Source organism: Barbus barbus (assembly GCF_936440315.1).
Source record: "Barbus barbus genome assembly, chromosome: 15".
NCBI classification, from domain to species: Eukaryota; Metazoa; Chordata; class Actinopteri; order Cypriniformes; family Cyprinidae; genus Barbus; species Barbus barbus.
The window spans coordinates 6,884,924-6,906,229 of record NC_136743.1 but is presented as its reverse complement, the minus strand read 5'-3'; the positions used below and the strand labels follow the sequence as shown (position 1 = coordinate 6,906,229).

The 21,306-nt window shown below is 39.0% G+C and overlaps 1 protein-coding gene and 1 pseudogene across 2 annotated transcripts; both read right to left on the bottom strand.

Annotated features, from left to right (window-relative positions):
* Positions 1 to 1,517: 1,517 nt before the first annotated feature.
* On the bottom strand, positions 1,518 to 4,376 carry LOC306880949 (acyl-coenzyme A synthetase ACSM3, mitochondrial-like; annotated as a pseudogene). The gene is made up of 8 exons: positions 4,366 to 4,376; positions 3,778 to 3,901; positions 3,058 to 3,138; positions 2,705 to 2,806; positions 2,476 to 2,601; positions 2,306 to 2,405; positions 1,939 to 2,046; positions 1,518 to 1,806 (listed from the first exon to the last, which is right to left on the bottom strand). The product of its transcript is annotated as an acyl-coenzyme A synthetase ACSM3, mitochondrial-like (transcript).
* On the bottom strand, positions 4,262 to 20,876 carry LOC306881109 (condensin complex subunit 1-like). The gene is made up of 32 exons (XM_079435019.1): positions 20,701 to 20,876; positions 20,321 to 20,437; positions 20,154 to 20,229; positions 19,604 to 19,662; positions 19,324 to 19,499; positions 18,726 to 18,871; positions 17,443 to 17,570; positions 17,217 to 17,340; positions 16,485 to 16,632; positions 15,844 to 16,041; positions 15,615 to 15,749; positions 15,386 to 15,473; positions 13,791 to 13,980; positions 13,588 to 13,706; positions 13,224 to 13,430; positions 10,832 to 11,006; positions 10,657 to 10,741; positions 10,441 to 10,577; positions 9,858 to 9,990; positions 9,477 to 9,552; positions 9,113 to 9,316; positions 8,731 to 8,888; positions 8,521 to 8,629; positions 8,267 to 8,390; positions 7,739 to 7,894; positions 7,372 to 7,549; positions 7,157 to 7,251; positions 6,990 to 7,070; positions 6,500 to 6,683; positions 6,215 to 6,371; positions 6,027 to 6,134; positions 4,262 to 5,933 (listed from the first exon to the last, which is right to left on the bottom strand). Exons 2-32 carry the CDS (start codon positions 20,433 to 20,435, stop codon positions 5,854 to 5,856), a joined length of 4,149 nt encoding a protein of 1,382 aa, XP_079291145.1. The 5' UTR covers positions 20,436 to 20,437; positions 20,701 to 20,876; the 3' UTR covers positions 4,262 to 5,853.
* Positions 20,877 to 21,306: the final 430 nt, after the last annotated feature.

Genomic DNA, 21,306 nt, shown 5'->3' with positions numbered 1-21,306 from the left:
GACACACAGAGGTAGCCTAATTCATACAAGCTCTCTCTCTCTCTCTCTCTGTTTCTCTTTCTCTGTGTCTCTGTCTCTCTCGCTCTCTTTCTAATAACTTCATTATTAACTGCATTAGTCTGCTATCAACAGCTCAAGCCTCCATTGCCAGCTTTAAAATGACGTTTTGGAACTAGCAAAAGAGTCGTTGGATGAGATGCGGAAGAAATAATCCTACTCACAATAGCGATTTAAGTAGAAAAACCGGACGAATCCCTTGAAATATATAATCTGATCGATGTCTTGAGGTGTGGCAACCGTAGTATAAGCGGAATAATTGACTCCGGACCGTTGAATTATTAGAAAAATAATGCACACCCGAGGTGTAACGGCCACTCCGCGATTATTTTTCTAATAATTCAACGGCCCGTCGTCAATTATTCCTTACATAATATACATTGTAAAAGAAAATCCTTAAAAATCAAGCACAATTTACTAAACTAATATGAAGGAATTTAATTTCACTGGTAGACACAGACTTGGAACCCACTTTATATCACAGTACTATGGTATTTGGTACCATCCATGCTATAGCCATATCTATATCCTTTTGTAAGGACAGGTAAGCAGCTCAGGTTTTGACAGTCTTTTAGCAGTTTGAGCCATTCATTCATATTACTCGCTACAAACCAAACCCGACAGATCCATCCACAAACACATCTCTGCATTCACAAACAAGCGGTGTTTTCAGGCTGACATAACAAACATCTAGTCTGATTTAATGACATGAAGCAGTTGAATTGATTGAGGTCTGGCATATTTTGGCTTGATATTTCAATTGTAATGTCAATGGCTCTGTTTTTCCAACTGATAAACATAAGCCCCATTAACAGGTCAATTAAACAGCACCTGTCTCTCATTACTACAGTCACTACAGTACTACACTTCACCCTCGATGGTCCTTGAATAACCAGAGTGGGAAATTTACAGCTTGGTTAAAGTTTTGGCAGTGTGAAAATAAAATAAAGCCTTTCATTTTTCAAAAGCTGTCACATTATTATTATTTTTGACAAGCTACAGGTTATCTGTTTGCTGTAGGTGAATCTGTTTTTCTCCATTAGTCCGTTAGTAACTAATTTACTAACAGATTTGTCATCTGAAAAATCACTACATTCCTCATTCCTTTCTGTGGGGTAAATTCAGAAATCTTTATAACCTCACAATCCTCTCATCATTCAGCACAGATCAGATTTGTGTCTGCCATCTGTCATCCGTCACATGGCATCATGCTCTTGAGGAAAAAAGGATCACTGTGTTTGGAAGAGATAATAAACAAGTTTTATCTAACATATAGTCACCCAAAAATGCTTTTATTAATTACTGAAAAATAGGTTTTTAATTATATAAATGCTTATTGTTTTGTTACAAATTGATTCACATTTAGGTTTTGCATATGCAGAATATGATCAACAATTTAAGATGAACACTGCAAGGCTTATAAATTTTGACTTACTCCAATTAAACATGAGGTAGAATCATTTAAAATGTTTATTGCATGAAATTAAAATGAGTTCTGCAACTTGATTTATGAAATAGCTCCACCTGCAGGCGAAGGTCTGTAGATCCATTTATCAGTCTAAATGTGGTGCATTAAAGTGGGAAGACATCTGGCAATGTTGTATATAAAATGGTGGAATGTGATTTGTACAGAACTTAGTTTTCTCATTTCCAGATTTAGCTTGCTTGCTGTCCCCATTCCTTCTTTCTTAACTCCACTCGCCTGATTTTCCCGCTTACTGTCTTGGGAACATGATCCACAAACTCAATCTGACAAAAAATAAATAAAAAGAGTTAAACATATAAAAGCTGGAACAAAATATTCCTTTCAAATGGACTGAATTGAAAAGATCTGCAGTTAAGGATTAAATGAGGAAGTACTTAATTTGTATCGTAAGTCACCTTGCGTGGATATTTATAAGGAGCTGTCACAGTCTTCACATGTGTTTGCAGTTCCTTATGGTCTCATGATTTATAATCTGCTGTCAGCACTACAAAAGCCTTCACCACCTAAAACATGGAGCAGCACAATTCAAAAAAAATTATAATTACAATTTGGAATAAACAGTTTTGTATTACATGTATGATTATCTTAATTACAATTTTATATCAACTACATGCATACTGCATACTTAGACACCATTTAAATGCATCATATGCACTCTCCTGATAATTCTGTTCTTCCATGTTATGTAATTTTTGCCTAATTCTAAGGTCACTCTGCACGTATCCTTCATGGAGAAGGCAATCCCAGAATGCATTGCGCTACCTCTCCTCGAACCGGATCAGGGCTGCTGACCACAGAAGATTCTGCTACAGCTGGATGCTCTATCAAAGCGTTTTCCACATCAAATGGACCAATGCGGTACCTAAACGCACACAACATGAGATATGAGATTTAAAAGATTTAACATCATGGTTATAAGTAGAATTCCGTACCCTGCGGACAGGATGACATCATCAGCTCTGCTGATGAACCACAGGTATCCTTCATCGTCCATCACTCCCGTCACCTGTCAGGTAGAAATCACCTCGGGAACACTCTGCCGTGCGCTCTGGCTCCCCCTATAGGATGAATTTAGTTCAAGACGTTTAGTTTGTGCAAATCGTGCTCGAGAACTTTTATGTTAGTACAGACTCTAATAATATGTGAAAAAGGAAAACATACTGTATACTCTGTAAAAAGAGAGAAGGGTCTGTCTGGTTTGACTCTGATGCCGAGGTCTCCCTCTTGTCCATGAGGCACAACCGAACCATCTTCATCCACCACCTTAAACCAAAATAGTCCACAGTTCACCTCACAGGAAAACAAACCAATCCAATAGATGAAAGAAAACAATGCATTACCTCAATTGCTTTTCTGTCATTTTTAAAACTTAATCTTTTTATTTTTATGCAATTATTATCTGTATTATTATATCTCAGTCCATATATTATAGTTATTTTTAATATGAAGCCAGTAGCTACAACAATCAACTATTATTATACCCAGTTTAAACCCTGGACAGACTGTTACTGCACCTGAACATCATATCCTGGTGATGCCTTTCCAAAAGATCCTGGTTTGATCTTCATGCCTTTGAATGTGCCTGCTATTAAAACCTGGGTGGAAAAAAAGAGCTATGACCTATCTTTGTTTGACAGCACACTTAAATTTAGTCTCTATTATGAATCTGTAATCATATAGATGAAAACAGATGCTAATTTAGGACCCATTTTCACTCGTGTCTATAATGATAAAACCTGATTTAAGAAAAGAGATTCAGCTGTTTAAAGGAATACTTAACCCAAACATGAACATTTGCTGAAAATGTACTCGCCCTCAGGCCACACAAGATGTAGATACATTTGTTTCTTTGGAGAAATTTAGCAGTACATCACTTGCTCAACAATGGATCCTCTGCAGTGAATGGGTGCCGTCAGAATGAGTCCAAACAGCTGATAAAAACATCACAATAATTCACACCACTACTCCAGGCCATCTTGTGAAGTGAAAAGCTGTGTTCACTTTTTTTGATCAAATTGTGTGGATTACTTGTGAATTACTGTGATGTTTTTATCAGCTGTTTGGACTCTCATTCTGACGGCACCCATTCACTGCAGAGGATCCATTGGTAAGCAAGAGATGTAAGGCTAAATTTCTCCAAAATTTTCTAATTAAGAAACAAACTCTTCTACGTCTTGGATGGCCTGAGCGTGAGAAAATTTTAAAATGTGTGAACTATTCCTTTGTTTATTTACAGTCTCAGTCTGTCCGTAACCCTCATAGATGTCCAGTCCAGTGAGTTCTTTCCATTTCCACATCACCTCTGGGTTAATGGGCTCTCCTGCACACAGACAGTGCTCAAGAGCCCTGAACGTAAACCTGTCAAAAACCACAGACAAAGATGAGGACTAGACCTGGACCAGATGAATCAGCCTCATTCTGCTGTGATCATTACACCATCCAGGTCAAGACTCTCAAGTCATTTAATAACCAATTCAGTTAAAAACTTGTAACTTACCTGCCATTAAAAACAAACTTCTGCTGACAGTATATATAAAAAACAATAATTATAAAGCCTCTAAAAACTTGTAAAGATAGAGCTAAAAGATCATTTAGTTTTTTTATTATTTTTGCACTAATAACAGAACCTTCATGTAATTTTTCTAAACTCTAGACATAATTCACAACTGAAGATCAAAATGCACATTTTTCAAAACACAACACTTTTTCCAAATGCTTGGATACAATACACAATTTATTTTTTGTATTAAGTGTGTTAGTAATCCTATACGTTATGGAGGCCAAATGACTCCACAAGGATAGTAATACCAGTAAAGTTTGACCTTGTGGACATTTTTAGGTTCCCAATGAGGAAACGGGCTTATACATCATACAGAATGATGTTTTCTATGATGGGGGGATTAGGTACTTTTCTAAGTGATTTGGCTTTGTTCTCCAGACTCTTTCTAATAAGTGAGTTAAAGTGTTGCAGCCGTGTATATTTTTCTTGTGCATCAGCAAAACGCATTTTTGTATATTTGTTTTAGAGATTCTGTCAATAACTGTAGTGGGTTTTCATTTGGTGTTTGCGTTGATTGTAACTAGGTAAATTAAATGATTTTTAAAATAAAATTTTAAATAGCCTATACTAAACTTCAACTTCATTGCCAGAGATATATAACATTGAAATGACATTTAAGTATATTTTAGTTCACATTAAAAGTTCAACTTATAGCATTTAATATCACTTTAAAATGTGATGCATTTGAAGTTAATTACAAATACAATGCATTTAAGCGTCGAAAATTACATTTAATTTGTACTTATGTGTGTTATTTTTTTTCTGCAATAAGTACACTTTATGAAAGTATACTTAAGTGCACTTTTTCACAAGGGGACGTTAACGTAAATTTGTACAATGCGTATTATCCAGTTTACAGTAAAATGGAACAAGTGACAAACATATTAGAACAGAAGAACATTTCCTTAAATGACCTTTTCTTTAGTTTCCAATTTCTGCAGTACATCCTTGGCGAAATTAAACCGCTGAGGAACTTGGATGTTGTAAATGCGTCTCGTGCTCTCATAATCGCAGAAGTTTTTTGGTGCAGTTGTTTTTGAACTGCACACCGACCTCGCTTTTCGAGTTTCAGACAGTGGTTAAAGACTTTTGCGAAGCACATATAAATTCATAGTAAGTCTTTAACTTTGGACTCGACGGTGCAAAACTAAAGCAACTGAGGTAGTTTCTCTCACGCTCCATTAGTCGATGACACGCAGCTGAAACTTTAACACGGATCAGTATCTCATTGAGACAGGCTCTCTAACCGTTGTTTTCCCGTTCGTTGCAACAAACTTCTAAGAATGAAACGGCATTCTATGAAAGAAAAACGCAGGCACTGCAGACGCGATAAAAGCTGCCCAGACACAGTTCAGCTTTGTGAAAACAGATCATCTCTTCAGATAAAAAGGAATGACCGCCTACAAAACTAAAAGTCCCGTGTCTGAACAACACTTTGTTAAAACAGATTAACTGGATGTAAAACTTCATGTTCAAATCCAAAATGCATGAAAAACACAAAATGCAATTTAAAATAAAAACTGCAATGATACATACATTTGAGAATGAGACACATTTATATGCAACATAAAAACAGCCATTACTTTCCTGGTTTAAAAACATTTAATTAAAAAATAAAAACACAGATATACCATATTGATGGCAACTAAAACATTAAATATTTATAAATGACAGTCACAGACCTCATCTTTTTAAAACCCAATTACATTGCAGAGGTATTTAAAAAACTGGGAATTCTGAAAAAGAGTGCTCAGTGTCTGAGACGAGTGCGTCGTGTGCGGGCGATGGGTGTCGTCACTTTAGGTGTTTCGCTCTCAGCCATGACAGCATCTGAAAAAGAATCAAAATTAAGCATGTTGAAGCACTGTACTGCACATGGAATAAATGAGAAGTAAAACTGATAATCATGTGAAAGTGACTGACCCTCTTCCTCTTCTTCATCACTGCTGAAGGTGATGGCAGGTTTGGGACGAGCGCGAGATTTTCTTGGGGTTACAAGGTCGCCGTCATCTAACTTCGGTTTACCACGTCCTGAAGGATACAGAGATACACAGTGAGATAATTTATATAATAGAATTCTTTGTGAGATCTGATCTGCTTGATCACTTCACCTCGTGTAGTTTTGCGCATGCTCTTGTGTGGCTGTGGTGTTTGTAGGTTTTGACTTTGTGTGTCTCCTATCTGCTGTTCGCTCTCCTCGTTCTCCACATTCTCCAGCCCTTTAGTGTGAACAGCCGTCAAGCGCTTCTCATAGTCTTCAACCTGCGCCTAAACAAACACAGCTCCTTTTAACACACTAATATAAACGGTCACCAAGGCTTGATCAGTGCTGTGTGGGCACACTTGTATACAATATGCCGTTTTATTTCCTAGCCACACAGAAACAAATTTAGTACCTTAAATTGCGGTTTGGCTCTTCGACGGAGTTTGGCTGCAATGGACAGGAGGGGCTGATAGACTCCAGGCTCAGTGAGTTTATCACTGTAACAGTCCCAGCAATCTTGCAGCTTTTTGAAACCTCGCTCGCACACAGACAACAAGGACAAAGCCACGGCCAGATCTGCCCACTGACGCTCAGTCCTGCAAACAGAAAACAGGGCAAGATCACATAAGGCAGACCTGATCCTTCACACTGATCATCTGTCATAAGGAGCCCAGTCTCACAAATGTTGCTCTAGCAATGTTTTCCAGTGCACCACAAAAAGCTCTCATTGCCCTTTTTTAAATTTGATTTTAGAGAATTGCATCTTTGGACTTGTTTGAAGTAGAAAAATCCCAGGTTAAACCTTTTAGTTTTGGTGATGAATGGGAAAGATGTTTTTAGAGCACTGTTTACATTGTGAGACTGTGTAGCCCAATTAAAAACAAATCATGTCTGATACCCACTTTGCGGTTCTGAATCGCTGGCAGAGCTTCTCCACTAAACTCTCTGTCTGTCTCTCTTTTGTGATGTAGGAGAAGAGTTGTCTGAAAGAGAAAGTTAAATAGAAGTGATTTATGGCTTGTCATGCAGAATAAGATAAACTGCAATAGCAACATAAATCATATCTCACTTCATAATGGTGTTGAAGTCCTCCTCCTTCATTCCACGTTCAGGATCAGATAATCGGCCGATGATGTCTGGCAGCAGGTTGTAAATTGCGTTGTCCTGAAAAAAAAAAAGAAAAAAAAAAAAAACCCCCAAACAAAAACAGAGTTATAATTAGTGTGTCTCATCTTAGGAGACATGAGAGAGAAAGAGATGGCATTGCTGCAGTGGAACGGCTACCTTTGCAGAGAGCTCATTGAAGAAGTTGAGAGCAAGGCTGGCGATGTGTTGCTCAGGGTCCAGCAGGAGCACTGCAACCTCACTGACCTGACCTTTGACCTTCATCACGTCCTTCAGCACCAGCTGAGTCAAAACCGTGATGGCAGTCAGCCGCACAGATGCGCTCTCATCACTCAACCTTAAGACAAATGAGTTGCAATACTGATCACCAGAATCCAGCAAAAGACATTTCGAACCCTATGAAAGCTATAACTTTCGAGTGATTGCATTGTAATAGATTTAGCAGGAAACATAATTAACTAGGACAACTGATTATGCAAAATATCCCCTAGACCAGTGGTTGTTTGACCTTTTGGTTTGTAGCTACCTGGCATAAAGATTGGGCGTCCAGGGTTCCAGGATGTTGGGAAAGCGGACTGTTAGGTCACCAAGAGCAACAATTGTGTTGGCTCTGACAACAGGAAGTGGGGATTTTTCCAGCACAGTGAACAGCAGCCGGATATTGTCTTTACAAACAGTGGGACTGAGGGGAAAAGAAAAAACAAAAAAACATTATAATGTACATTAAACAATGTAACATTATAAATGTAATATAACCTTCCATTCAAAAGTTTGATGATAATATTCAATATTTACTAAAGGATCATATGACACTGGAGACTGGAGTAAGGGCTGCTGAAAATTCAGCTTTGCATCACAGGAATGAAATACATTTAAAAATATATTCAAATAAGAAAAAAAATTATAATTTTAGATTGTAAACAATCTTTCACTCTCAAATAAGTACAGCCTTGGTCAGCATAAGAGGCTTCTTTAGAAAAACATTTCTATTAACAAACACCTTACAGAATCCAAACTTTTGAACAGAAGTGTAATAAAACAATAGCAGAAATACCTGATCATCATGTACTGAGACAGAGCCAGGCAGGCAGCAGTGGTGAGCTGAGGGTGGGAATATTTCCCTGGAGAGCTGCAAACTTTCACCAGCAAAGGCAAAAAGGCACTCAACATGTTCCCTTCTGCAAAAGATAGACCATAGTGCAACAGGGATCAGTGAGTGCTTTGTGAATCAGGTAATAAACATAAAATTATGATGCATGTTTATGAAGACTCTCTCTTTATTCCAACCGTTTCTTTAGATGGGCTCACCAGATAATAACTCCGTCTCACAGATCTTGCGGATAAACTCTGCCTCAGTGTCCTCAGCTGAGGCGCCCACTAGCCCGAGCTCCTCCTCCACACAACTGTCATTAGCCTTCTAGCAAATGACACATAAGTCAGCAGTGTGCATTAGGCAGCACTTTAATGTGATTGTACAGAAAACATGTAACAACCGATCAGTGAACTGTCTTCATTAACCTTTTTGTTGGTAGGTGCCTTCTCTTTCTCCTCCTCCTCTTCCTTTTCTCCTCTCCTCCTCCGCAGCTCAGCGCTTACACTTCTCTCAAGGTGAGACACCTGCCAGAAGGCCACAGCTCCACACAGTGAAAGCACCTGGGCCAAGCTCACGCAATTCACTAGAACAAGAAGGTTACCTTTGCAATCATAAACGTGTACACAATTGTCAGGGTCTCTTATGCTCACCAAGGCTGCATTAATTTGATGAACAATTAAGATATATAGTGAAACATTAAAATTCAAATAGAAAACATTTAAATTGTAGTGTAATTTTATATTTTATATAGTAGTTCATGTCAATTCCACAGTATGGAAAAAGTTACATCTCTTGTGCTGACATTACCTTGTTCCTCGGAGCCCTGAGATCCGCCTTCCTGCAGTTGTGATTGGTTGGGCTCTCCGCCCTCTGTGATTTGTTCCAATAGGAGATGAGCAGACCGCTGGAGGAGGCGGGAACACAGCTGGTCAGGGGACTCAGCCAAAAAGTAGATGAGACGGACAGCCTGTTCCATGAAGGTCTGCCATTGGGGATCGGACTGGACTACTCCTGTTCAAATGAAGTCACAAAAGGATGTGTCGGGGGAAAATGTGGCAAAGCCTTTAAAATTTTTGGTGCAGCATTTTATAAGAAACTTGTGATCAGATTACCCAACACAAAAGCTAATAAGAGATGTAAACAATGGCAAAAGGAGCTAAAAGGTACAAACCATCAGCAATAGCTTGGGACAGACAGCTGAAGAGATGGTGGTCCACAGGAAGCCTGAAGGGAACACCCTTGGATTGCTGAGACACACAAGAGCAAACAAACCAGAATATTAGAATGATTTCTGAAGGATCATGTGACACTGATGAATGGAGTAATGGCTGCCGACAATTCAGCTATGCATCACAAGGAATACATTTTAAAATAAATCTTAAACCATTTTAAATTGTAATATTATTTTACAATATAACTTTTTTTTTTTACTGTATTTTGATTAAACAAACACAGCTGAGCATAAGATACTTTTCAGAGGGAGAAAAAAAAAAAAAAAAAAACTGATCCCAAACCTTTGATTGGTTGTATATACATGAGTGTAAATACTTACTCTCACATGGTCTGTTATGTTAGCGATGGTGATGAGTGTGTCCCGAGCCAGCAGGTAATCTTCTGCAACCTTCTCACCCAGAGCGACAGAGCACAGTGTGTCCAAATTGCCGAGAACCACCTCCCTCTCAGCACTAAACACACACACACAAAATGATGTAACAGATTGAAATAATGCCCACCTTGCCTTAAACAGCATAAAGACAAGAATGCCCTCAGATTACAAAAGAACTAGCTCATAGCTCATTGGACATTACAGAGAACTGAGTTTCAACCTGTCTCCACATACACATATACACACACACACACACACACAATGATCATGCTTCCCAAATCTCTCCTGCATTTCTCTGAGGAGAGCTTGATAGGAAGAACTTGCTTAATGTAGGCAGGCCCTTACAGCAAAGCAGTAAATCTCCCCTGCCCAGCCAAGATTCCCCGCCAATAGGAGCACAGAAAATCTCAGACTCTTACCCAATGAGCTCGCATTCGCCTTAGTCTCATCATTGGGCAAAATTATACTGTGACATTAAATCAGAATCATTCTAAGACATCTGGGAAGCTTTAAGAGTTGAGTGTCTCACCGTGCTGCCATGCCCAGCAATAGCACTGCAGCTCTCCTGTGAAGTGCTTTAGTTTCTCGTTTACCAGAGAACCTTTCCCACAAAACCTGCACCACTGAAGTCTGCAGGGCACTCTCACTGCTGAAAAACTCCTGGACCTGCACCAAGACAAAAACAATATCAAAGAACAATAAATTATGAGAATGACTGCTTACACGCAGGGCAAAAGACACTTACAATCTCCTCTAGACACTGGATGGTCCCCAGTGAAGCGTCGATCATCAGATCTGACAGATTATCCACTAGGGTCTGAGCCTTCACCCTGATGGACAGACACAAAAGACCAGTTGAGCTACAGTATATAAAATTGTGTTCCTTTAGCCTTAAGGAATAAATCAAAATGTTTGCAGACCTGGTGTTGTCACCGTGGGGGTTGAGGTACAGGCGTCTGTAGGCTTGAATGATGGCATCTTTGATTGTGGCATCAGTGGACCAGACAAGAGGCAGCATCTTTCGGACCCCACATACAGAGTTGGCCACACTAAACTCAAACGCTGTGACACAGAACTGCACCGCCTCCTGCACAACTGAGAGAGGGAGACCGATAAAAGAACTACACATTGCCAACCTTGTATTTAGTATTTAAAGTCATACAGTCTTTTCTATATTGAGGTTTATATTAGAGAGAAACAAATTATCAAAAATTGAGAAAATGCACGGCCGGGACTTGGTTTTAACTGGACTGAGGAAGAGTTGAATGAGACCTTGCAGTCAATTGTAAGAAAGGGGTTTAAGTGGACTAAATGACTGGGAAAGTCTGGCGTGTCATGAGAGAGAGAAGTCTTTTCACCAAGTGATTGAGTTAAATCATTTTGATTAAAGGGGTCATATGATGCGATTTCAAGTTTTCCTTTCTCTTTGGGGTGTTACAAGCCGTTCATGCATAGATAAGATCCCTGAAGTTGCAAAGACTAAAGTCTCAAAACCAAAGAGATATTCTTTATAAAATTTAAGACTTGTCCACACCCTCCTAAAACGTCACTGTGGGGGAAGATTTTCATAACACCACCCAAATGTTTATGCAAAGAAAGAGGGCGCGATTTTTATTCTCGCTGTAGTATTGTTGCTGCCATGTCCTGGAGACTCTGTGACAGCGAAACTACTTTGTTTGGGCTTCCAAAAGAGGACACAACTAGAAGTCAGTGGTTAAGTTGTATTTACAACACTGTTCCAGAACAGTTTAACCCAAATATTAGTGTGTGCAGCGCATTTTACTAAGAAATATTTCCTGAACCTCGTAGAGTAGCCTACAATGCCAGCTGTGCTCAAAGGCTGTTTCTATAAAGTGGGGCAATTCCAATGTCACAAGGACAGTCTGGCGCTTCTGACTCACAGCCTGCAAGTATGTTTTCATATTTAAAGAATTTGCCACTGACTATTCAGTTGAGCAGTGTAGAGTAGTGCTTTTTGTTTGTCGTTTCTCCGATCACAAATGCAGACATGGTAATGTTTACGCGGCGCGATGCAATGCGTAAAAAGACAATATAAGTCATTATAATCAGTGATTATGTCCCCACTGAATGCAACAAATGCCTTGTTTATAATAGGGTTGTGACGGTGAAGAAATGTTCCCACTGGTTAATCGACGTGTGACAACTCCGGTAATACCGGTATCATCGTGGTGGGGTGTGTCGTTTCAATTTTCCCTCGCTTTCCTTCGGTTTTAAATAGCTTGTAAAAGCCCCGTGCCCATTTTACTTTCACTTTTAAATTAGTGGCAATTCGACATTAATTGCTTGAATTCAATTAAAGCAACAAAATACAACGTAGAACATATAACTTTTATCAACAAAACGAGTAAAAATACACCATGCTATATGCCTAATATAAAATAACTTACAAATTTTAAATAGGTATACAAAACTGAAAATCAGCAAATGTTGTGGAACCAAATAAATGAGAAACGAATGTTAAAAAAAAACAAAAAACCTTCCAATATCACCTTAGATAAATGGCAGGTCAACAGGCTTTTTTTCAAAATCCAAAATATTTTTAAAACGGGCGCTTTTACATTTAGTTTTGAAACTCTTCTGCCATGGTCTTGTCCGTCTCACCTCACTCTTCTTGTCAGTCAGCTCGACTCGCTCTCCTCACGTGATAAATTAAATCTGATCTGTGATGCGCGACTGTCGTTTGGTGTTGCTGCATTGAGCAGCCATGTTCAGTTTTAATTGTAGTGTCTGCTCTCTAACTGAACTAAATGACTTTTATTACTATAAAAAAAAATAAAAATGACGGTGAGGGACGGTGCCGCAGGCAAGTGACATAACTGGTGTTGCGGCTTAACACCGGTATCACCGCCAACACTGTCTATCACAGCAAGCCTAGTTTATAATGGGTTTTATTGCTTTTGACTCATCGCGCCAAGACACGGCATCACAATATGGTAAGGGGCGTAACATTTCCTTCACACGCTTGAGGCAATCAGCCATTCACGACACACTGGATAGCTGTCCAGAGCACACCTCACTTCTCAGAACGATGAGCTTTGTAAAAATCTATGCGTTTCAGAAAGGCGGAGCATAGAGGAGCAACAATAATGTACAGTGTGTGGAAAATAATGTGTTTTGAACCTTAAACCACAAACACATTGCATTACACCAAATAATGTTCTTTTTAGTAACATCATATGACCCCTTTAAAAGGTAAATGGATGAAATGAATGCCTTTATAAAATAGGGAGGATTTTAATTTCATGCCAATTTTAATATAAACCAGTCAGTCATTTAATTCATGGTAATTACCTGTAGTGGTTTTCCAGTACAGCATGTTGTTAATGACAGCGATGGCTCTTTCCACTTGTAGAGTGAAGCTCTCTGTGTCTTTCAAATATTGAACCAACATCTCCTGCTTCTTTAGTTCACTCTCTCTAGATTCATTCTCTCCCCCCTCTTTCTGTGTGGAGGGTGGATCATCGCACGACACAGCCTCAGGTGTCTCCTGCTCTGGGCCTGAGAGAAGAGAGATACACAAACACAACTCCTGTTTTATATGGACTAGAAAACCGGTCATCTAATCTAGGCAGGCGAGACCAAGAACTAGTCCCACAGTGCACCGGAGCAAGACTCTAATGTGGAAGTTTAGAAGACTATTCAAAGAAGCACATACCCTTGAAAAGTGTTGCAAGTGTTTTGACGAGGGTTTCTGCATTTAAGTCGGCCAGATCTGAGAAGAACGATGACTCTGGGTATAGAGAGTGAGCCCGCATGCACAGACTAACTGCCTTCCTACAAACAAAAGAACACAACACATTGCATGTCTGTGAACAGAAGTAAGGGTATGAGAATATTTGTGTTTTAATTCACACATACCTGTATTTGCTTTCCCGGAGAAGCTGTGCGATTTCTAAAGCAATGTCTCTGTCGCTTCTCTCCTCCTCTCCACCGGTCTCCTCATCTTCGTTCTCCTCTTCCTCACTGCCAGGCTCCAGTTCTGCTTTCACAGTCAACTCCAACTCAGGCTCCATCGCATCCCAAAGATCAGCTGCGGTGATGACTGCAACTAGGGGTGGGCGATATGGAAAAAATATATCACGTTTTTTTTTTAAAGAAATATCAATAATTTTAAATCACGATTCTTTGTCATGTTGGTTTTAAAGTTGTCTGAGCATTACAGCCAAACTAGAAAGACAAAGCCTTTCAAGGTAAAAAAAACAAACAAACACATGGCAGATATTGAGGCCAAAGTGGACGAAGATAAAAATCTGTCATTATTTTATCTTTCTTATTAAAAAATAAGAACAAAAGATACAAATTACAAATACACATAATATACAAATAAAACAAACAGTGCTTTATTTTCAGGTACAATAGGTGTATTTAGCAGGAGCATTCAATGAAACTGAATGAACAAATATAAAAATAAAACACTACATAGACTGATTCCTAAAGCAACTGTATTTAAGTTTTTCAGTCAAGAATAGGGAGTGATTGTTCTCTTTGCGTTTTGTTAACGTTAAATGAATACTTCCCCCAAAAATAAATATTCTGTCATCGCCTGTCTGTCAATGTTTTTTATACCATCATTTACTCAAAAGTTGTTTTAAACCTGAATGAGTTTCTTTCTTCTGCTGAACATAAATGCTATTTTGAAGAAGGTGGAAAACCAAACAGTTGCTGGCCCACAGTGACTTCCATAGGATTTTTCTTTCCTACTATCAAATTCAATGTGGACCAGCAACTTAAACTTTGGTTACCCTCATTCTTCAAAATATCTTATTTTGGGTTCAGCACAAGAAACTAATAGAGGTTTGGGACAACATGTGAGTGAGTAAATAATGACAGAAATTTTATTTTAGGGTGAACCATCCCTTTAATGACAGTCGACAGCATGTTTAGTGTCCTGTCCCTTTAAGACCTGCACGCAGGGACGCATCCGTTTCTCTCTTAACTATTTACTTTCATTTTAGAGATAAATAACGGAGTCTATACATAAACCTTGTGTTTTGACAGTATTAGCGCAAAAGATAACTTGAGTAATCAGGTGCTGTTAGACAGGCTTTTTAGTGTATTCACGCAGAAAAAGCGCACATCAGACCAGCGCGCGAATTAAACATTTAACCAGCAAGGCTTGTGCAAATAATGTACTTTTGCAATCGCGAATAAGTGCAGTGTCCTGTCAGAGTAACTCTACTGCTGCATGTCATGTTGTACAGTATATAGAGACGGAGGCGCCTGTATTTGACATAATGTGCGCTGTAGCACGATACTACGATATTTCTTCAAAAGCAGATCGTGGAGACATTTTTATCGTCCATGATCAAAAATAGTCATAACGCACACCTCTAACTGCAACTATAAACAAAACTAAAAGCTTATAGCTGGAACCAATTTCTGCAGCACCAGTGATTCCAGGCAGACTGGAGCTAAAGACTAAAAGGAGCAATTCAGTTAGGAAAGAAACATACCGGGAACTTGCTCTATTTGAGCATCTCTCATCTCTTTTAATTTGGCCATCTCTTTTTCCAGCGGCTTTTTCAAGTCCACACTGCTCAACTTGACATGGAGAAAACAAAAGCAAGTACATTTAATATATGTAAACGGTTAAATACACAAGTGTTCAAAAGTTTGGGGTCAATAAAGGTTAATGTTTTTGAATGGTAGTGCATCCACCAGATGTTTTGAGCATGTTTGTACCTTGCAGCTGTAAGGGTTATGAGCGATGAAGGCAGCCAGCAGCTGGATAGCACTCTTACACACATGGACAGACTTGTCACCCAGACGCCCAACGGTCAGCTCCATAACTTCTGTGTACCTGCACAGGGGCAAGGCCTGGAAAGGAGGCGGGGGATTATATCTTAGAGCACCCAAAAATAAAACCCTTAATTTTCTGTTGAAGAGAAAAGAGGAAAAACAACCCACACACCTTGCTGTTGACAATACGTGCGTAGACCTGTAGCACACGTGCTCGGACATGTGAGTGGGCATCATGGATGTGCTCCTGCAGTGTGTCCAGGAAACGATCTCGGCTTGCACGAGCAGAATCATCCAGTTTATCACCAGACAGAACCCGGACAAGAACCTCACCGAGAACCTCACACACTGCCACCCGCAGGCTCGGACTCTGTCCAAAGACAAACAGAATGTTAACAGAGCACACACATCCACATACAAAGACAAGTTAAGCTATAAAACTCAAAGCTTTCTTTTAAATGATTGCCCTCAGATTACCAAAGAGAGAGCTCAATGCCCAAAGAATTAATGCAGAGAACTGAGACTCAACCTGTGAACCTTCTCACACACACATACACACAAAATGTAAGCTCCATCCTTTTTCTTCCACATTTCTTCAAAGGATAGAAATTTCAAAGAAAGGGGCTTGTTGAATGTAGGCAGGCCCTTACAGCAAGACAGTAAATCTTCACTGCCCAGCCAAGATTACCAGCCAATAGGAACGCAGGAGAGCTCAGACTCTAACTCAGTGGGCTCATATTCGCCTTGGTCTCATCACAGGGCAAGATTCAAACAACAGAAGCGATGTGATCGAGAACACACGCGTGACTGTACCTCTCCCTCCAGGTGTGTCAGCAGAACACTGATGTTGGGGATCATGGTTTCAGGTACTAGAGTACTGAGTTCTGACAAAAAGCTGGAGAAAGCCTTCACACCTGAACCTTCTCTGGCTAGTTCCTCACTTGACTTCTGACCAATCTCTCTGAAACACACACGTGGAGATTTGATTTAGATGAAAATGATCATGTGTGAGCAGTATAATCAAAATGTTTTATTACTGTAATAAAATGTTACATTAAAATCAAAATAATCTGCTGTAAACACAACCCCAAAATGTAATGGCTTTCCTGTAGCTCAAATAGTAGAGCATGGCGCTAGCAACGCCAAGGTCATGGGTTCGATTCCCAGGGAAAGCAAGAGTTGATAAAAATGTAAAAACTGTAACTTGAATGCAATGTAAGTCACTTTGGATAAAAGCGTCTGCTAAATGCATAAATGTAATGTAAATGTAAAATGTAATTTAGAGAACTTACAGCAGTAAATACATGGAAAAAATTTAATTCTTTGGATTTTCATAGAGCCAAACCAAAAGATATAATAGCTAATAATAACCTTAAAAATAATAAACTTCAAATTATACACTTTCAAGTAAAATAATATCATCTGATGAGTGGTGATACACCAGAAATACCCATTCACTCATATAGACTTGTAAGTTATTTTTTTTCTTTATTTGTAAGCACAGATGCAATCATACCAACAAAGTATCACAAGTTGAAGTGTCACCTCATGATCTCTCCGACGATGGCCTTGACCCCATATTCTGAGCTCCAGGAAGCCACAGCTTGAGCACATACTGATGCCAGCTGCTCGAAGTGCTGCAAGAGCTGAATCACCCTCACACATGCTCCTGTACAGGAAACAGAAAAATTTCAGGACAACTCAGCTCAACATACAAGCTACACCAGTGCAAACCTACTCACAGGTGTGTGATGTGTACATAAAAACCTACCCAACATGTGATTATATTTCTTCACCATGATTCCTAGCACATGAATGATGGCATCTCTGGTGGACTTGCTCTTCATGTGACTTATGGTGGGGTTTTCCAGGAGTTTATAGCAACAGCATGTCACACAGCTACATGAATCGACAAATGTTGGACAAGTAAACTGCATTTGTGATCATGATGTTAAATTAAACAGACACGTTAAAGGCCGTTTCACACTGCTCGTGATCCGAAAAAGCGAGGCGCATCGCCAACGAACGGTGCTTTCACACCGAGCGTGAAATCAATGTTCGTCTCTGCTAATTCACACCTGCACGCTAGGTGGCGCCGACCAACAATGCATTTTTCCTCAGATATGCATCTCATTTATGGATTTAACATAATCTGCTGCTCAATATATAGCATTAAATTAATATAGCTAAATAAAGTTTGGTTCTACGCCAGAAACACAAACTATCTATAATGCTTTACAAGAAAACATCTTGAAATATAAATAGAAGTACAATTAGCATCATTTGAAAATGTGATTACTGTTTAATTACTGTTTACTGCTTAAAACCCACCTTAAACCATCAGAGTGCTTGTAATAACTTCTGATTGTGATCTATAGTTGATTTTGATTCTATAATAGGCAGACACACACAAAGCCACACAGCTTAGTCATAAACATCCTTTGTTATAAAAATACCATGAGCTGCATACAAAACACATATAGAAAATATAGTGTCATAATCATGTCTATTTGCTTTCATATTTCATGTGTAGAAAAATGTAACTTTTTTAAATTTTAACATTAGAGAGTAAACACGCTCCGACTCATAACATTTGCGCACGTGGGAGAAAACGGACACTCCAGATCACATAATTCAGTGGAGAATTAATAGAAATTATATTAAGAACATGTGAGAATAAATAAGTTCTCAGAAACCAAAGATAACAAGAACTCGGCATCCACTCTCTTCTCTCAGAATACTCTTCTTCTGTTTGTTTACACTGGTTTTCGAAACAGCGTCACCACTCCTGCCTTTTTGTGCAACAGCAGCTGCTCCAGGCACGTGATCTTAGCTCAAATCTGATTGGATGGCCCGTTTCTTCACAGAGCGACAGGGGAAAAAAATTTGAAGAAAAAAAATCCTCGCTTTTTCTCGCCGTGAATGATTGTGTCTGGTGTGAATAGCTTAATAGGGATCTGTTGTTTCGATTCAAAAGCGTCATCACGCCGAATATTTGCGCCGAATTTTCACGTTCAGTGTGAAAAGCCCTTAAGATGAAAAACAGTGTCTTACCTAACAAACTCCTCCTCCACTAGAGACAGACTCCACAGTGTGCGAATGTCCAGCTGCAGCAGTTGAGTCAAACACTGAAGAATGGTCTCTCTCTCACTGTCCCACTGCAGGAGACCTTTCCCGGCAACTTTATCCTTCTTACGACCCTGAGACAAACACAAAGAGATGTTTAATATACTGTATACACAAAACAAACAAGCATAAAAGCAATAATTATTGCCCTCAGATTACCAAAGAAAACATTCACAGCTGGTGGGCCTGTTAGGAGATGTGACTCTTTGTTGACCGACACATTTACACACACTCGGGACATAAACATACACACAAACACACACACACACACACTGTAAGCTGCCAAATCATCCACAAATATCCATTTCTAAAGGAGAATTGTATTATGTTTAACAGCCAGCATCAATATGGATGGGCCCTTACAGCAGCGCAGCCAATCTCCACTGCTCTGCCAAGATTACCCACCAGTCAGAAAGCAAGAGAACACAAAATCCCAGCCAATCAGCTCGTATTTGCCTTGTACTCATCATGGGGCATAGTATAAACTACTTATGAATAATAAAAACTTGATAACATTCAGAAGTACCTTGCTGGGTGCTGTGATGATAGTCTCCATGTATGAGTCACTCTCAAGTGTTTCTGTGAGTTTGCAAAGAAGAAAAACACTCATCTTCACAGCGTTGAGCTGCTGTTTGCGGTCCACGGCTGACAGAGAGCCTGACAGGAGAAGCGTCGGCAGGGAAACAGACAGGCCCCTGACCACTGAGAACAGAGAGCATTGTGGGAAATGTAGTTTTGATTCACTGGGCATAACGAGAAGCAATATGAGACTAGTTGTTATGCAAGTATGACTATGAGATACTAACCTTGTATCAGCAACTCCAGCATGTCTTCTTTTACTGCCACATCGACAGTGCGACAATGTCTAAATGCAATTAGAAATTATGCTTAGACAAAGGCATGGTAACACATGGAGTTGATGTTTAATAAAGCACATAATATTGTTATTTTTCATGTTATACATTTCGCCCCATTTTGTTATTCCCATTTCGGTGTCTTGTAAAGAACTGTATAACACTCTTGGGTTTGAAACACTCTTGACAGATAAAACATTATAACAAGCTGTAAGAACTTATTACTGTCAACTTGTTTTCATTTGATGATTAGCCCATTCATCTCAGTGTTAATGATTTGGTCTTTAAGAATTATATATATAAAAAAAATTATTTATATAAGCCTCTCTTATTATAATACACATTTTTCATTAACTTGTTCTAAGGCTTTGGAAATTGTATATAGTTTATGTTTTGCATCTTATACAAAATTATACTTTTGCATAAAAAAATTGTGTACATTGACTGACAAAAACAAAAACTTGATCAAAAATGTGATTATTATGGGAATGTCCACACTCACTGCAGAACACTGTATGCTGTGTCAAAATGTTCCAGGATGCTCAGGGGCCCCTGACTTCTCAGTGCTGCTTTAAAACCTTCAAATCAGACAGAAAAGGGGAAATTACACAAGCAAAAATTGAGAGACAATACCGAAATGCATACAGTTAAAACGATCTCAGTACTTACTGTTGATATGAGAGGGAAGCTGTTTAACAGACAGCACATCTTGAACCACATACTGGTTAACAGCACCAGACTTCACGAGATCGCCCAAACAAACCGGTACGATAAAATCCCACATCTCTGCAGTAGAGAATACAAACATGCTGACCTGTTAGGAAAGTCATTGCAACACAGCCACCGACCTCTATAGAGGTCTAGTCTAACACTTAAATGTGCCATCTCGGTACAACAGTTCCTGTTTATGTTAACCATGTTTGTTTTGTTTGACAGGGCAAGCTAACATGCTACGCTAACCACAGTATAAACAAAAAATATATAATTTATCTTAGTACATGACACTTCCTAAGATTTAAATAAGTAATACAACATATCCAAACACTCACCGTAAAAAAGACGAATTTATTCTGACCAAATCCTAACCAGAAGAACTAACCCGTAGAAAGCGGACTGACTGAACGGTTTGAGCCGCGGCTTTGAATTTCGCACAGCGCCCGCCAAAGGAAGTACGCCATCGCCCCGCCCACTCACGAACGCCCCGCCCAACTGATCAGCAGAGGGCGCCAGGGGTTGGATTGAAAAACTTTTAAAATTAAAATGTAGTCAAAAGAACGTGAAAATGCTACATTAAACACATCAGATAATGTGGTAAAAAGACAACGTAGGCCATGCAATTTTATGTACAATGATGTAAAAAAAAGAAAGATGTGTTGTAAAAAATTACAAACAAATTTACTGACATACATAGCATATGGTTTTGTATATTTGTTATTAAAAAATACTGAAATTACCATTCTCCGCACTAACCACCTCATTTAAATATTTTATTTGTATGTGTGTTGTTGTTTTAAATAATATGCTATTAGTTCATAAAAGAGCTTTGTTGTTTGCCACTCTGGTTGTTTTAATTTACTATTCGCTTGATTTAACATTTACTTTATTTTAGTCTCGCGCTGTCGTTTAAAAATATTTTTGGAACACGTTGCATCAAG

Excerpts from the sequence above, each read along its gene's own strand:
- LOC306881109 (XM_079435019.1), bottom strand. The coding sequence starts at position 20,435 with ATGTGGGATTTTATCGTACCGGTTTGTTTGGGCGATCTCGTGAAGTCT. Across the intron at positions 19,663-20,153 it reads ACAGCATACAGTGTTCTGCA|ACATTGTCGCACTGTCGATG; the intron begins GTGAGTGTGGAC and ends AATTGCATTTAG. Across the intron at positions 16,042-16,484 it reads TGACACACCTGGAGGGAGAG|AGTCCGAGCCTGCGGGTGGC; the intron begins GTACAGTCACGC and ends GTCTTTGGACAG.